This window comes from Cynocephalus volans, chromosome 4, assembly GCF_027409185.1.
Source record: "Cynocephalus volans isolate mCynVol1 chromosome 4, mCynVol1.pri, whole genome shotgun sequence".
In the NCBI taxonomy this organism is placed as follows: domain Eukaryota; kingdom Metazoa; phylum Chordata; class Mammalia; order Dermoptera; family Cynocephalidae; genus Cynocephalus; species Cynocephalus volans.
Window position 1 is genome coordinate 110,016,175 of NC_084463.1, and position 16,798 is coordinate 110,032,972.

At 41.5% G+C, this 16,798-nt stretch overlaps 1 protein-coding gene across 5 annotated transcripts in view; it reads right to left on the bottom strand.

The window, feature by feature from the left end:
• The window catches only part of LOC134374945 (uncharacterized), a 59,763-nt gene that overhangs the window by 37,658 nt on the left and 5,307 nt on the right, over positions 1-16,798 (bottom strand). For 3 of the 5 annotated variants that reach the window (XR_010023372.1, XR_010023373.1, XR_010023371.1), the window contains 2 exons: positions 3,494-3,587; positions 3,237-3,306 (listed from right to left, as the gene is read on the bottom strand). Coding sequence is in view for 1 of the 5 variants with exons in the window: in XM_063093099.1 (XP_062949169.1) it covers positions 15,548-15,949 (402 nt within the window). In the remaining 4 variants the exon portion in view is untranslated. Of the gene's footprint in view, positions 1-3,236; positions 3,307-3,493; positions 3,588-13,222; positions 15,950-16,798 lie in introns of those variants that run through there. The other 2 variants (XR_010023374.1, XM_063093099.1) reach the window with 1 other exon arrangement.

The following is a 16,798-nucleotide window of genomic DNA, read 5'->3' on the forward strand; positions in this document are numbered from 1 at the left end:
AAAGGTATAGATTATAACCCAATGCACATATATTGAGAGTATGTTGTGTATCAAGCACAGAATAAGTACTTTTCCATATATTTTTATGCACACATAATTTTGTGAGCTATATGAGATTTACTATTTACCCCCATTTTGTACATGAGGAAACCAAGAGTCCAGAGATAATTGTCTTACCCAGGCCTTATAGCTCTGAAAAGGCAGGGCGAAGCCTTGAGAACCTAGACTTGCTGACTCCAAGTCCAGTGTGTTTTTCACTATACCACAGCTGCCTTAAGTGATCATTTGTAGCAGAGATTATCAAGATGACCTTTGACAATTTCTGATTGCCTAATGACCTGAGCACTTGAAAAACCATTTTCTAATGTTGGAAATTCAGCATAGAGAGTCCACCAAGGTAAAAAAAAAAAAAAAAAAAAAAAAAAATCAAGATGAAGGCCTGTTCTGCAGCAACCACTCCTGCACTGTTGTTCACTGAGCTTTGTTTGACAGAGAGCTAAAATGTGGCTGTTTTTCACTTCAGCCTTTACAGTACAAAAGGACAAATGTGCTGTTTTATTTAATGTAAATGTTATCTTTGATCAAGTTCTTTGAACTCTTAAAAAGGGTCATAATGTAGTCACTTGAAATGGGTTGGGGAGGGGATTGGTTGCTTTTCTTCAAAGCCCTTTATAGATGGATAACATTAGAAAAGGTCCTAGTCACCTACATATCCAGACTTCATTCTTGACAGAGACATTTAAACATGCAGAACTCTCACCTGAGGTCCGCTGAGGCTCAGAAAGGGCTGGCACGGTGGGATAGAAGACCAGAATCTGAAAAATCACAGGGTGGTTCTCCAGTCTCCCGGTGCCGGTCCTGACTGCTGATGCTCCCCAGGACCAAAACCCAAGCTGCCAGCCTCCTTTGGCCCCTTATATCCATCTTTGCTCAGATTCCAGGTCATTTCTACCTACCTCCATCCCCTTTGCCAGTTGGATTGGGATGAGCTGGACTGTTCCAGTGAGTCTGATTATCTCTAAGCTCAAAAGACAATGCTTTCCTACTGGCACCCAGAGAAAAGGGCACAGGGGTACTGCTGGTTGTCCTTGACCTGCCGTCCTGGGAATAGGGCCTCAGCAGCCTAGCAAGGTGGTGTATTTCCCCCGAGGGAAGACTCCGACCAATGGGGTGGAGTGGGGGGGTCACTTCACAGTGCAGGATGCAGAAAGGCGTCCTCCAAAGTTGAAAAATCCCAAAAAGGCATTTGATGGAACAGGAGTACACTTTAGCAAATGGAGCCAGTTGGAGCATAACTTTCTGCAATATGATCCAGACAATGCTCAAGGTAAACCTTTCAGTCCAAGAAAAACACCCTGCCCTACCCTAGACACAACTTGGGGTCACTACAAAGAAAAGTGAATTCCCTGCTAATCTGCACTCCTTTTAAGAACTTAGGAAATAGAGTAAGGGAAGGATTTGGCTTTCTTAATCCTTTACAGGTGGCAGCTGCCCAGAGGGCCAGATCTCTACTAGCTCCCATGCCCACCTACCAGGCCTTCTGGTGCAAACTAGTTTTGGACAATCTCACATGCTGCCTGCCCTCCCGTATGGCAGCCTGGGGCTAGGTAAGCAACCTGGGAAAGTGCACTCAGCACTGAAATTGACAAGATTCCATTTATCAAACCAAGGAACTTATGGTACAGTATTTCCTGGCTCAGATAAGATTGCAGGTCAGTTGATTCTTGGCAGACCCCAACAGTGAATGGGAAGTGGGAGGTGAAAAGGCAGAGGAAAGAGCTGAAGTCTATTGCCAAGGAAGGAAAGGGAATATGTGGGAGGTGGAGAAAGGCTGCCTCAGCCCACTCCACTGTAAGCACTTTTTATACTTAGGTTTCCTTTGCAGATGACGGGATCTTTCAAAGGATACTCCATCCAAATACCCTCTTTTCTTTTTCTGGCTTCATGGGCATGTAACTAGTACAGTTTGAACAAGCCCTACACTCAGAAGTGCCCTGCACTTGGAGTTTAACGCACTATAGTTGTGGTTTTGGAATTCTTAATGAATTTACCTTTGAACTTGTGTTTCGTAACTGAAATCCCATGCAGTAATGAAGCATGCTCTGGGGGCTTGGAGCCTGGGCTTATACACAGTCTCATTTCCTGCTGCCTCCCTGGAAGTGTTCTTGCTGCCACTCCCTCATGTGGCCTCCCCCTTCTTGCCCTCACCCTGCAACTGCTGTCACCCTCTGCCCTTGGCAGGGAACTGGTGCCAATGCAAGAAGGGTCCTTGTCCAGTGCATGGTCCCTGTGGAGTGGGGAATGGTGAAGGCCATCCCCACCACAGGCCAAGAGCACTGGCCAGCCTTAGCCAAGTCTTGACAGGGGTAAGCTTCTTGCCCATCCTCTACTGAGTGTGTCCCAGCTCTGAGTTTTATAGATACTTGGGGCAGCCTGTTTGCTGTGGGCTGAGGTGACAGGCCTGTGGGAAGGGGAGACCCCTGGCAGGAAGTGAAACCTGGCATCTATCTGGCCCAAGAGAATACCTGCCCTCAGGCACCTGTGAGGTCCCATGCCCTGGAGGACTCTCACAGGATTTGTGCCTTGGGTCTCTCTTCCTCCTTCTAACTTTCCTGTTTGTCTCTTCTAGCCAGCTCAAGGTAGCCTCCTGGGATGAGCCATAAAATTTGAATTGTGTGTGTAGTAAAATATAAATTTTACCATTTTAATAATTTTTTGAGAGGGCAGTAAAGTGGCATTAAGTACATTCATATTGTGCAGCCATCACAACTATCCATTTCCAGAACTTTTTCAACATCCTAAACTCTGTATGCATTAAATAACAACTCCGCTTTCCCCTTCCCCCTCAGCCTCTGGCAACCACCATCCTACTTTCTGTCTGTTATGAAATTGACTACTCCAGATGCCTCATAACACAATATTTGTCTTTTTGTGTCTGGCTTTGTGTGTACCTTTAAAAGCACCTTTTTCCTGCTTTTGACCAAGAGGCCCTGCATTTTCCTTTTGTATCAAGCCCCACATATTATGTAGCCTGCCCTGCTGAGGAACGTACTTCTAGTAGCCCTTCTCTTTTCACTGTAAATGTGTGACTTGTGTTTGGGGAATATATTATTTGTTTCTTCTTTTACATTATGGGCTCCCTTAAGACAACTGGGAATTTAAAATTCCCTGTAACTCCTGGAAGCCTTGCAGAGTAGCAAGTCACCTCTAGCTGTTCCCTCCAGAGCTAAACTCACCTGGCTTGTGATGTACAGAGAGAATCCTCTATTCTCCATGCAGGAGTTTCATTTTACTTCCAGAGCACAGCTGAAATGGAAAGACAGAAAATCATGCTGAGAGTGAAAAATGCTCAAAATTCAGGATAACTGCATGAATAGTTAAAATGAAAATTATCTGACAAAAGCTTTTTCTGCTCACTTTTCTGTATTCAGGTGAAAGAAAATGAGATTTCAGTTCTAATGTCAACACCAAATTTCTCCCTAGTTTGCCTCACCTCTGAAGGGTTTCCCTCGGACACACAGGACACAACATCCAACAGCTCTCCACAAGCCTGAGTACCTTTGCTGATCTGTCCCAAAGCCTCCAGCCTAAGAAAGGAAAGTGGGAAGCAGTTCTAATCTGGGTTGCAGTCTCAGTCCCAGTGCCCTCCATACAAATTTTGCAATTTCAATGGGAAAAGCAGAGAGGTAAAATCTCTGCTGTCCCAACAGGGTTGCCTTATCTTTTAAAATATGAAACCTTTGCTTCAAGCCAGTGGCAGGGCTTTTGTGCTGTTTAAAGGCCCTGGAAGGGCAGTAGATCCCTCTTTGGGAGTAGTTCACACAGTCACCAGATGTTTTACCCAAATAAAACTGATTAGGCAGGTTTCCCTCACCTTAAGACTTTTCTAACATCCTGAAGTTGCTTCATGTTCTTTTAACCAGAAAAGCAGGAGCAACAGAAAAATGGACCGTTTTTTTCTGCTAAGATGGCTTTTACTATTGTGAAGCTGCTGGAACCTTGTATTTCAAAGCCAAAAAGAAAGAAACAGGTTAATGAATGAAAGGCAATGGTGGGTCCTGGGGTTTGTCGGCTGCCAGCAGGAGGCGCTATGGAGGATCAGGGAGCAATTCAGGCATACAGCTTGCTTTTCACCACTTTCTTCTGGGACAATGAACCAGCTGTGCTTTGACTGGGACAGTGTTTTCTCTAACTTTGAAGGAAGTCGTTTCATGTCAAGAGTAAACAGAGTGAGAGTAAGAGAAGGTCACTGAGATGTCACCAAAGAGGAAATGCCCACACCAGACTTGGGAGACTAGTTTTGTTTCCTTGCACAATCTGACGACTTTTGGCTTTATTACCAGTTTTGAACACAGAAAATATTTCTGGGGGTATCTCAGATTCAGTCCTGAGATGCCAGTTGCAATCCTGTTAATAGAAGGTGCTGAGGACTAAATATCATTCTCACACAAGCACTTACAAGGCAAATCTCTGCCAGGTCTAAAGAGTCCCACCACTTATTCCTAGCAACATTCCATTCTCCTGTGAGACTGTGAGCATAACTTACTCTATCTTGAAAGCCCTTACCACTTGCTATATCCTTTATGTGAACCCTGCCCACAGAAGTCATACAGTATAATAATAGGTAGAAACAGCTTGCTGACCATAAAGAAAGGACCTAATGATTGAGTACTGGTATGGCTACAGCCGATTCAGCTACCTGCATCCCAAGACCATCAAAGATAATAAACATTGTCATAAGTAGTGACGTCAGCTTGTGTTTGAGCTAGTAATTGCTTCTTGGCTTTTTCCACCGCTTTGTGTGAACTGCCTATATAAATGAGTTCAAACATACGGTGGCATGGAGAAACTGTATGCTCCTAGGTCACTGTTCACCCAATCCAATATCCTGTAAATAAGTTACTCTCTTATTTAAAATTCTTTGCCTTAGTGCACGGAACTGCCTGCTTTGTTTTTGAATCTCAAGATACCCTCTCAGTTCGTTCAGCATTTTGTCTTTGCTCCACCTTCAGACAACTCCTAAGCCCAGTCTTAAGAGATGGACAGGCTGCTGGCAGTATTTGGCATTTGGCATTGTACTCTACAGTTCCAGGGGAAGGATTATAGGGTCACCTTCCTCCATCTCCAGAGAGAAAGTCACTTGCTCACCCATGGGCAGAGCCCAGTCCAGGGTCCCAAAGTCAACTATGACTGGAAACAGTAGGGTGTCAATAGCTTCTATCCCATGTTCTTGGAGAGAGGACCTTTTGTGATAAATGCCTTTTTACTGCCCTGCCCTTGGATCCAAGTCTAATAAGTGGGCTTCAACCTTTTCCCTGAGGATTGAATGTGCTTTGGTCACCTCTTCTGGACCCCAGACTTGCTAAAATGTGTCTATGGTTATCCCAGCAGAACTCCAAGGGACTATTCCTGTTATTGAAACTCAACCCAGTAGCAGGGGTCTTATTCCTACAGACTTGCCTCTCTTTTCACCTGTCCTTGAATTCTCCAATAATTCAATTATCACCCTTCAGAGAGGCTTGTTAAAAAACCCTGACACCAGTTTTTTGCCTGATTGCCATTGTTGACTATGCCTTCAAATACAGTGTTTTGCATGAAGGACCTCTAAATCACAGGAATCAAATAGAAATGGCATTTAAAACATATAAAAAGATACATAACCTCACTTGTAATAAGAGAAATTAACATTAAATCTATACTGAAGTTATTTCAAAATAAAATTTTTTAAAAAACCCTATACTGACATCTCATTTTTTCACCTGTCGAATTTGTAAATATCGGGAAAAAAGTTCATATTGTTGTTGGCTATGATATAGGTAAATAAGTTTAATGTGCACATAAGCTTTGACCCACCAATTCTCCTAATAATGTATCCTAAGAATATGCAGATGCTTCTTGATTTAGGGATGGAGTTATGTCCCCCAAAACCCATTGTAAGTTGAAAATATGGTAAGTCAAAAGTGCATTTAATACACCTAACAGACAGAACATCGTGGCTTAGCCTAGCCTACCTTAAACGTGCTCAGAATGCTTACGTTAGCCTACAGTTGGGGAAAAACATCTGGCAACACAGTGCACTGTAGAGTATCCCTTGTTTGCCCTCATGACCACATGGCTGACTGGGAGCTGTAGCTCACTGCCACTGCCCAGCATCGCAAGAAAGTATCATACTGAATATCGCAAGCCCAGGAAAAGGTCAAAATTCAGAATTTGACAATTGGGTTATAAAGGCTGGAAATACCTTTAGAAGGAAACATCCCAGCCTGCCAGAGTCCTGAGGCTTCAAGCCGGGGGAAGCTGAACCCAGCTGCAATTAGGCACACTGCCGCCACCACCCCAGGGCCCCACTTGGGTCCTGAAGCTTGGAGGTGGGGGAAGCTGAACCCAGCCACAACCAGGTAAAGAGCACACCAAAAAACATTTTCACACACGTAGCCCACCATAGACACCACAATTGCCACGGCTGCTGCAAAAGCAGCTAATCACCATAGCAGCAGTCACAGCCACTATGCAGAGGGTGTGCCAGACTCTCAACTGCATTGACACAAGGAGGGGCACCAGCAGAGACCAAAAAAAGAAAAAAAAAAAAAAAAAGAGGTCCTCTCTCTCCACAAAGCACACTCTATTCTAAGAGAAGAAGCATCTGCTTTATGATAATAGGGGAGGACTTGATCACACCTGTCTCAGTACTAGACAGATCATCTAGGCAACTGATCGACAGAAGAACAGTTAATCTTTCAGATGGAGAGAACAAATCTATGGTTATTAGAGGGGGAGAGGGGGGGAGGAGGAGAGATTGGATGAGGGGCATAAAGAATAAGTATGATTGGTAATAATGAATATGCTAATAATAAAAAAAGAAAAAACAAAAGCGAAATTCAGAATTCACAATATGGTTTCTACTGAATGTGTTTCACTTTCACACCGTCATAAAGTTGAATCATGTAAAGTCAGGGACCATCTATATTCACATATGGAGAAATGATGTCAAGGATACTTGCTGTAGATTGAATTCCCCCCCACCCCCCCAAGTCATTGAAACTTAATCTCCATTGTAACTGTTGAGGATGGGAAATCCTATTATGGTAATTGAAAGGTGGAGGCTTGAAGAGGTGATTAGATTGTGAGGACCATGCCCTAGTGAATGGATTAATAATGGTGGCCATTGGCATGGTTCCTAGGGCTTTAAAAGGAGAGCAGTTAAGACTCTCTCTGCTCTGCCATTCTTACCATGTGACACCCTGCATTGCTGTAGAGTCACCTCACCAGACGTGTTCCCTGGACTATGGACTTCCCAGACTCCAAAACTGTGAGCAATAAATAGTTTCTTTATAAACTACCCAGTTCCAGGTATTTTGTTATAAGCAACAGAAACAGATTAATACAACACTCATTATGAGCAGCATTGCTCATAACAGCAAAAGTTTAGACATAGCCTAATGGAGGTCTATTTAGATAAAATCTTGAGAAAGCCATGCTGCCTCAGGCTCCTCCAGGCCTCAGGATTGTGTGGGAAGGTTCCGGGTGGGTTCCTCTGGAGAGTTTTGGGATAGACTGGTCATAGGGTGTGGTAGGCTGAATAATGCCCCACCCTCACCCCCAGTATGTCCATATCCTAATCCCTAGAAGCTGTGAATCATATTTTATATGGCAAAAGGGACTTTGCAGATGTAATTAAGATGAGGAGACTATCCTGGATTACCTGGGTGGGCCCAATGTAATTACAATGGTCTTTATAAGAGGGTCACAGCAGGAGACAGAGAGAAAGTGATGTGGTAACAGAAGCAGAGGTTAGAGTGATATGCCTTGAAGATGAAGGAAGGGGACACAAGCTGAGGACGAAGAATGCCACGAGAAGATGAAAAAGGCAAGGAAACAGATTTTCCCCTCAGAGCTTACTGAGGGAACCAGCAAGTCATCACCTTGACTTTAACCCAATGAAGCTAATTTCTGACTTCTGACCTCCAGAACTGTAATAGAATAAATTTTTGCTGTTTTAAACCATAGGTTTGTGGTAATTTGTTACAGCAGCAATAGGAAACTAAGATACAGGGCATCCTGGACTTGAGAGCTCAGAGCCACTGGCCCAGCCCAGTCTTGCCAAGGACAAGGAGGACTTCTGAAGGAAGTGCCCTCTGAAAGGGAAATTCAGTCCCTGTTCTGGCTCTCCGTTTCCTCGTACATTTATTGGCATTAGAGTTTAACCTCCTTCAGGAGCAAGGGACTCTTCAGAGTAGTCATGCCACAGAACAGATGTCTGAGTGCCTAGGAAATGGCAGTCAGGATCTTCTACTCAGAGATTAGTTCATGGAAAGGCACTGGGAGTCTTCCATTCACACTGGCAGCTCTCACAACAGCATCTGTATCAAATGGCCCATTGGCACTTCCACCTTCTACAAAGAATTCTCCAGGCTCCTGTTCTTTCTGGCCCCTGAGTTTAAATTTCTGGAGCACATAGATGCACTGGCTAGATAGTCTTTCCCTCTCTGCAAGCTGAGTCACAAGAGTCCTTCCCAAGAGGAGAGAGAACGCCCTCTTGAGAGAACTCCAAGGATGACCAGACAGATGTATTTACCCCCTGGACAGCCTGGCAGTGTCTGATACAACTGCTAGGACCCAGCACAGTGGGGGAGCAGTAAGCCCTTCCTGCCTTCCCCCAACCCCAGGGCTCTATTTTAATCATGCTGTGTATCTGCTCTCCTCTCTTTCCTGAAGATGGAAGAGAACAGGACTATCTACTTAATTTTTTATTGGAAAATTACTGATTTTGAAAATATAAATAAGGCTATAGATTAACAGTAACATAGGTATATAACTCAGATTTTAAAACAGAGAAGAAAAAAGGTCTGAGAAAAATTTTTAAACTGCTATAATTTTGGAAGAACAGGATCAGAGAAAATAATTTTTATTTACACTGTATATTTCAGTATGATATTTTCCATTCTGGAGTACTAACTATGCACAACCTTATACCTGGGGTAAAATAATAGTAAGTAGAACTGAGGGATGATTCAGAGAAAAACCACAGCAACAGACCATCCTATAATATATTCAGTTTCTGGCCCATGTGATGGCACTGGTACCACCTTTTCTCTGGCAGGTATGCCAGTATATATCCTTCTGCTGTCATCTATTCCATTGCAGGTATGTATGCTTCCCATGGGCTATGGGTAGAATAAGACCCACATACTCTCTGATTAGTCTTGGTAACAATTTGCTAAATGAAGGGTAAGTGCCTGTCCAAGATGGTGTGTCAGTAAATATGGGGAGCTGCCTCTTACTTCTCACTTCTCCCAGGGCAGTCTGCAGCCACTGTAACTTATCTGTTTATCATGTTTATCTGGAGCTGATGATGCCTCTCTATCTTTTCCAACCTGTCTATTATTTTTTGGACTCTACTTATTATGATTATCATAGTATGAAGACAGGAAGGAGGGAAAGCAAGCAGATCAATGGCAGAATGTTCAGAATCTCCTATACCTCACTCTCCAAATTCAGAGTAGCTTTGAAAGAAAAGGACAATGTTTACTCATTAGAAATGATCAACACTACACAAAGTCTGAAATGCTCTCCTAACACATCTCCACCATTCCAAACCCTTTCTAGTGCTGTAAAACAAAGGATCATGACTTCAGGAAATGTTAAAATGAATTACTGAAAAGGAAAAACAAAGTTTGATTAAATGATTAAAAGATAAATTATGGGCAGAAGAAAACTTTTGGGGGAGACAGAAATGTTCTAAAACTTGACTGTGGTGATGGTTGCATAGCTCTATCAATTCACTAAAAATCACTGAGTTGCATACCTTCAATAGGTGAATTTTATGGCATGCAAATTTACCTCAATAAAGCCGTTCTTTTAAAAACAGGGGCTGGGCCGACCCCGTGGTGCACTCGGGAGAGTGCGGCACTGGGAGCGCAGCAGTGCTCCAGCCGCGGGTTTGGATCCTATATAATGATGGCCAGTGCGCTCACTGGCTGAGCACGGTGCGGCCGGTCACAAAAATGACCAAAAAAAATAATAATAATAAATAAAAATAAAAAATAAAAACAGGGGCTAGCCAGTTGGTTAGAGTACAGTGTTATAATAGCAAGGTTAAGGGTTTGGATCCCTGTACCAACCAACTGCCAAAAAAATAAAGAAAAGAAACCTTTTGCATCCAGACAATGGAATATTATGCAGCCTTTAAAAAGAATGAAGCAGTTCTATATTCATCAATATTAAAAAATCTCCAATAAATATTAAGTGAAAAAGAAGGGAGAATAGTCTTAATAACATGGTATAACTTCTCTTGGAAGAGTACATATATTTGCATAGACTATATATCCTTTATATATATATATATACACACACACACACACACACTTATATACTTATATATTTGTATCTCCTTTCTGAAAGGATATACAAGTACAAGAAACAAGTAATGTTGGTTGTTTCTGGAGAATAGTCAGGAAGCTAGGGATGAGAGGGAGACTGACTTTTCACTGTATACTTTTTTGTGCCTTTGGATTTTGTATTGAGCTTATTATTATCCTTAAATAAATAAAGTTGTTTATTTTAAAGAAAAAATGTTAATGACAGGCCCTCCACTGCAAGCAAATAACAGTTTGTAAAAAGATTTTCTATCTTTGGTCATCAAATTTGAGCTGTAGGTCTTAAATATAAAGCTGGCTGATTCAAGTTCATTATAAAAAAAATAGTTTAAATTTAGGCTCCAATGTTAGTGTCTTAGTCTATTTTGTGCTGTTATAACAGAATATCTGAGACTGAGTAATTTATAATGACCAGAGATTTATTTGGTTCACGGTTCTGGAGACTGGGAAGCCCAAGACTGAGGGGCCACATCTAGAAAGGGCCTTCTTGCTGCATTGTAACATGGCAGAAGGGATCACATGGTAAGAGAGTGAGTGTGCACAAGAGAGAGAGCTGAACTTGCTTTTATAACAAACCTACTCCTACAATAATGGCATTAATCCATTCATGAGGGCAGATCTCTCATGATCTAATCACCTCTTAAAGGTCTCCCCTCTCAACACTGTTGCATTGGGGATTAAGTTTCCAACACATGAAATTTGAGGAATACATTCAAACCATAGCAGTTACATTTGAAATGTAAAAGTATGATTAGCTGTTAGCAATATATTCTTTAAGAACTGGTAGACTACTTGTCTGGGCTACTCACCCCCTGAATATCCAGCTATTATCAAGGTCAGGACTCAACACAGCTGCTCCTATAAATAGAAAGGACCCACTGTCACTTCTCCAGGATGTCCTGATGTAATGAACATGCACAAGGACCTTGCCCCTATTGAGATCCATGACAGAAGTGCTGTGCTTCCCCTGACCTGACAGAAGACTTGTTTTTCTCCCAGTTTTTTTGTGAACTCACAGGCTGACAAAATAATGTCAGCTCTTATGTCTGTAGTCGGTATGTACTATTACTCTTTGCCTGGACAGGTAAAAAACAAAAACAGAAACAAAAAAACTGTTACCCTTAACTCTTTGGCTAGTTTCTTTCTCTTTCTTCCTCACTGAGTATCAGAAGAATATGAGAGAATAAAGCTTAATAGTTTCTTACCCCTACTATATATTCTATGAGTAAGGACCCACTCATTCAGAGAAAATGAGTCTGCTTCTAGCTCCACCCCTGGAACTAGAAAGTTGGTCCTTAGTCAGCCTAATGCACTCAACCACTTGGAAAATACTTAAAGTTCCCCTAAAAAACTCTTTCAATCAGTGACAAACCAAAACTGAATTACACACTATTTTAAACTAAATAGAAATGAGAATGTATAATCTTCAACTACATGTAGAAGTATGAATGATCCTCATAAATATAATGCTGAGCAAAAGAAGCTAGAAACAAAAGAGTACAGTACCAATTATCTGGTATTTGAAGTTACGATAGCGGTTGCACTTGATGGTGGTGGCGATGGTGGGGGGAGTGGTTAGGGATTAGAATAGAGCCTGTAGGAGAGATGGCAGGGCCAGCTTCATGAGCATGTGCACAAGGGCCTGCACTTAGACTCAGCACTTGGTTAATGTTCTGCTATCACCATTTAAAAGTTCTTAATAAAATTTGAACAAAGGACTGTGCATTTTCATTTTGCACTGCACCTCACAAATTATATAATTAGTATTGGGGGTTGGTAATGTTCTATTTCTTAATCTGGGTGCTGAATTGGTGAATATTCACCAAACTGTACATATTTTGGCATGTTTGCTTTTCTGTATATGTATTATACTTTAATACAAAGTTTAAAACACTGATTTATAGACTGTTTTAAAAATAACTCATTGAGACAGTACTTATGGAATGCAGCCAAAGTAGTATTCATAAGTAAATACATGGCCTTAAACATTTATTGCTGAATGGGAAAAAGTAAAAGTTCATTAACAAAGCAGACAATGCAGGAATAAAAAGGGGTGGGGGGAAGTCACAGTGAAGCAAAATATAAAGAAAGCAAACAGAAAAAAATTAAGGATAAAAGCAAAATGCATTATTTCAAAATCAGAAAAACAATATAATGGATGACTAAATCTAAGATCTGGTTCTTTGAGGTGGGAGGAAGAAAGCAACAAAACTGATAAACCACTAGCTAACAAAACAGAACAAAAAAATAATATAAATATACAAATTAGGAATGAAAAAGGGCTTATAACCATCAGTATAGACAAAATGATAAGAATTACAAGTGATTACTTCGCCCAACCTTATGCTAAGACAATTTAAAATCTGAATGAAATAGATAAAACTCAAGGAAATACAAATTACCAATAGGGACTCAAAAAAAGTAGAAAATCTAAAACAGATAAATAACCATGAATAAAAGCTGTCAAAAGCTATACTAAAAAAATAAACAAACAAACAATCAAAAAACTGAACTTTGATAGGTTAATGAGCAACTTCTTTCAAACTTTCAGGAAATCAATCATTCTCATACTATAAAGTTATTCCAAAAGATAAAGAAGTAAGCATACCAGTGTTTCAAGAAGCCAAAATTTCATTGTACAGCAGAAAAACTATTCACCAGTCTCATTTATGAGTGTAGATACTAAATGGCTAAAGATTATATGATTCTGCAGTATATTCTGAAAACAACTTAAGTACAGATTATTTCAGGAAAGAAAGAGTGGTATAATATAAGAAAATCCATTAATCTAATTCACCATATATATAAGTAAATTGAGTAAAAAGCAGAATAATCAACAGAAATGCTAAAAATTGTATATGTAATTTAATATTCATTCCTCACCAATATTCTGAGTGATAAAGGGATAGAATACTCCCTTAATAAAGATATCAATCTTGGGCAGGTACACATGCTCACATACACAAATACACATCTAATCAACCACATCTTAATATCTCCATTAAAGTCAGGAGAAGAATACACACCACCTCTATTATCTAATGCTGTTCTGGAAGTGCTAGTTCATGCAATTAGACAATAAACTAAAAGACAAAATACTAGGAAGGAGAAGAGAATTATTATCAATTACAGGACTGTCTACCTAGAAATCCAAAATAATTAAGTGAATAATTGTTAGAAACAATACAAGAGTCCAGAATGTTCTTTCTATATTTATTTTATACAAATTTAACTTATACTGGTCATTTTTCTGTGCTTTTGTGTTTTCTAACGATTGGTTGACAAGCATACCAACCCACAAGGCCCTGGAAGTCAGCAGAGCTTGGAGGGTGAGTGTGGGTATGAGCAGGGAACACTTGAGGCTTGGCTGCTTCAAAAAACCTTAAATAGAAGGCAGGTGATCCAGTCAACACTGGCTGGAGTGTGTGTGAGCAATCCTAATATTGTGAAGCTAGTAACCAGGGACAAGCATTTACGCTGCACTTGGAAATGAGGCTATAATAAACGAGAGGGATCCAGGAAGCCTTCTTCCTTCTCAGCACCTCTCCACAGACTGCAGCCAGAGCACGACGCTGCTTGTCTTGAGACTGGCAGGAGGGCCAGTCCAGATGAAGTGACCAGAGTAAGAAAACAGAAGTACAGCCTCCTTTCCCAAGAGCAAAGCTAAAGGAGGGAGAAAGGGATGTGGGGAGGTAAGGAAAGGTAAAAAGGGCTCAGCAGTAAGTGACCTGAAAAAGAGGAGAGTGCCAAGTACATCACAAAAGGCAAGGGTATGGATCTTCAGGACTTGCTTGTCATAATTCTGCCTGCCTGGTCCTGTTTTAGAGATAATAAGGTTTTCCTCCTGGCTCTCTCTTTAGTAGGCACCTGGCACTTTGACTTATTGTACTCTCATTCAATACATACAATGACCCTTACAAGTCAGATTTTTGGACGATTTTGCATATTTCTTCAGATGTTTTCCCTGTGGTAAATACATTTGCTTTAGGTTAATTTTCTTGCTTGTTTTTTTAAAAAATGGAATCATTGCATAGTTCTGCAACTTTTTTCCTCATGATATCATAGACATATTTTCATTTTGAACATATAGCTCTGGCTCAGTATTTTTGCAAAGCGTAATTACTTAGTATTTCATGAACATTTAGGTGGTTTCCAATTTTTGGTATTATAAAAATTATAAACTTCCCCCAGATTTCCATTTGGCTGATTTCCTCACTTCATTCACGTTCCTGCTCAAATGCCACCTCCTTAGAAAAACCCTCTTTGTCTCACTACTTAAACGCACTTCTATTCAACCCTCTACCACTTCTTAATCCCTTACTCTGCTTTTTTTAAAAAACAGCATTTGTCACTACTTGTCATATTTTGTATATTGATTTGTTTACTTATGTATTGTCTGTCTCCACCAGCAGCCTCAAAAATTTCATGACAGTAAGGACTTTATTTATATCACTGCTGTGTTCCCAGTGCCCAGAGGAAGCCAGGCCCATAGGAGAACCTCATTATGTATTTACTGAATAAACTCATTATACAGCGATAATCATTCTTTTATATATTTTTGTAAACCTATACAAATGTTTCAGCGGTATTGCTGGGTCAAAGAGTATGAATATTTAAATTGTAACAAAAATCATCAATCAGTTTTTTAAACAAGGTTATTTAATTCACTTCATTTTTCTTCTATAAAAGCCATATGTTGTAGCCAGAGCTGGAGCTGAGTCCTCTGCATGGAGACTCTGGTGTGGGTCTTTACAAGATGGTCAGTGAATTTTGGATGGGAGACTTGGTGAACATGGTCTCCTTCTAAAGGCTGGGGGTGAGATAGCTGTAGGTCTTGGAGATCGCATCAAAGGTGGCCTTGGTGAAGTTGCCCCGGGGGGCAGTGCAGCCCGTCTGAGGTGCAGCAGTCATCAGTTCTGGCCATCAGCAGCGGCTTCTTGGGCACAGGGGCCAAGACAATGCCACTGCCTCTGGGGGCAGGGATGAGGCACACCAGCACAGAGCCACAGCGGCCTGTTACCTTGGAAGGGACAGTGTGGGGATGGCCAATCTTGTTCCCCCAGTAGCCTCTCTGCAAGGGGACAATGGAGAGTTTGGCCAGGGTGATAGACAGCGGTGGCTACCTCCTTGGAGCACACCTCCTTGGAGCACTTAAAACCAGACTGAAGTGATCACTGTGGTTCCCGATGGCAACAAATGCCTTGAGCCTGGTCTGCAGAGGTCTTCTGCTTTTGTGCTAAATGCCTTGAACTTGGTCTGCAGGAGTCTGCTTTTCTGCCAGCATAATCTTCAACCTTGAGGGATGCTCCCAGGAAAAAGTCAATGATCTCAGACTCCTGATAGGCAGGTAGAACAGATAGATCTCCAGGGACTTGATCTTCATGGCCTTGACCAGGTGGCCCAGCTTTGTGACAGGGATCCACTCCTTGTCCTTGGCCTTGACTCTGTGAGTTCCGCAGCTCCATCCCGGCCCTGGATGCCGCCACAGAAGCCACTGCAGAAGCCATGGCGCCTTTCCATTCCAGGACCCCAGGGCCTCCTGCTGCACCAGCATCATTGCCATTTGGTGTTCTCTTGGAGAAGCCAAAACAATCTTTCAAAATGACACAAACTTACATCCATCCCAATAGTAGATAAGAACACATTTCCCCACAACCTCCATGACATAGGAAAATATCCATCTTCATAATCTTTCCTATTGATTTTAGAATTTAAAATACATTTGGGTTTTATGATAAAACAAAGTAAAGGTGTAAGCCTGACTCCCTCTGGATCCCATCTCCCTCATTCTCACCATCAAGTTGTGTGCCCTGCTGTCTGGACCGATGTCTAGACATCTCACTGCCCAATAGTTTGGCCCACCAGTTGGGTCCAGTGACCCTGACTTCATCAAGTCTCCCAGTTAATTCTCACCCTGCACCTTACCCCATTCTTGCTGGAGTAGGAGGAACTGGGCTTTAAGCCACTAGTATAGTAATACAGTCCCAGATATATCGTCTCAGTAATACTAGCTCTATGATTATGTGATGCAGGCATTTTTTCACCTCTCTGGGTTGTTACTTCATCCGTAAAATGTGAATAAAAACACCTCTTGGAGAGTTCCCATAAAGGTTAAATAAGATAAATATGCAAAGCATCTGACTCAGTGCCTATCATAGGGCTGGCACTAAAGCGTTCCCTCTCCCAGCTCCCTCAAAAGCACCCCAGCTCTTTGTAGCACTTAGGACATTTTAACCTGTATTAAGGTAATGTACAGTCAGTAAGATAAGGATGACGCTTGAACATAGTAGACACTCAGCAGATGACTGCCAAGCAGAGCTGATTTCTCCATTTAGGAACTACTACTTCATTCTCACCAGTATCTTTTCTTCCATGTACACATTTATACTACCAATCGGCTGATAATGTCACACACAACTGGA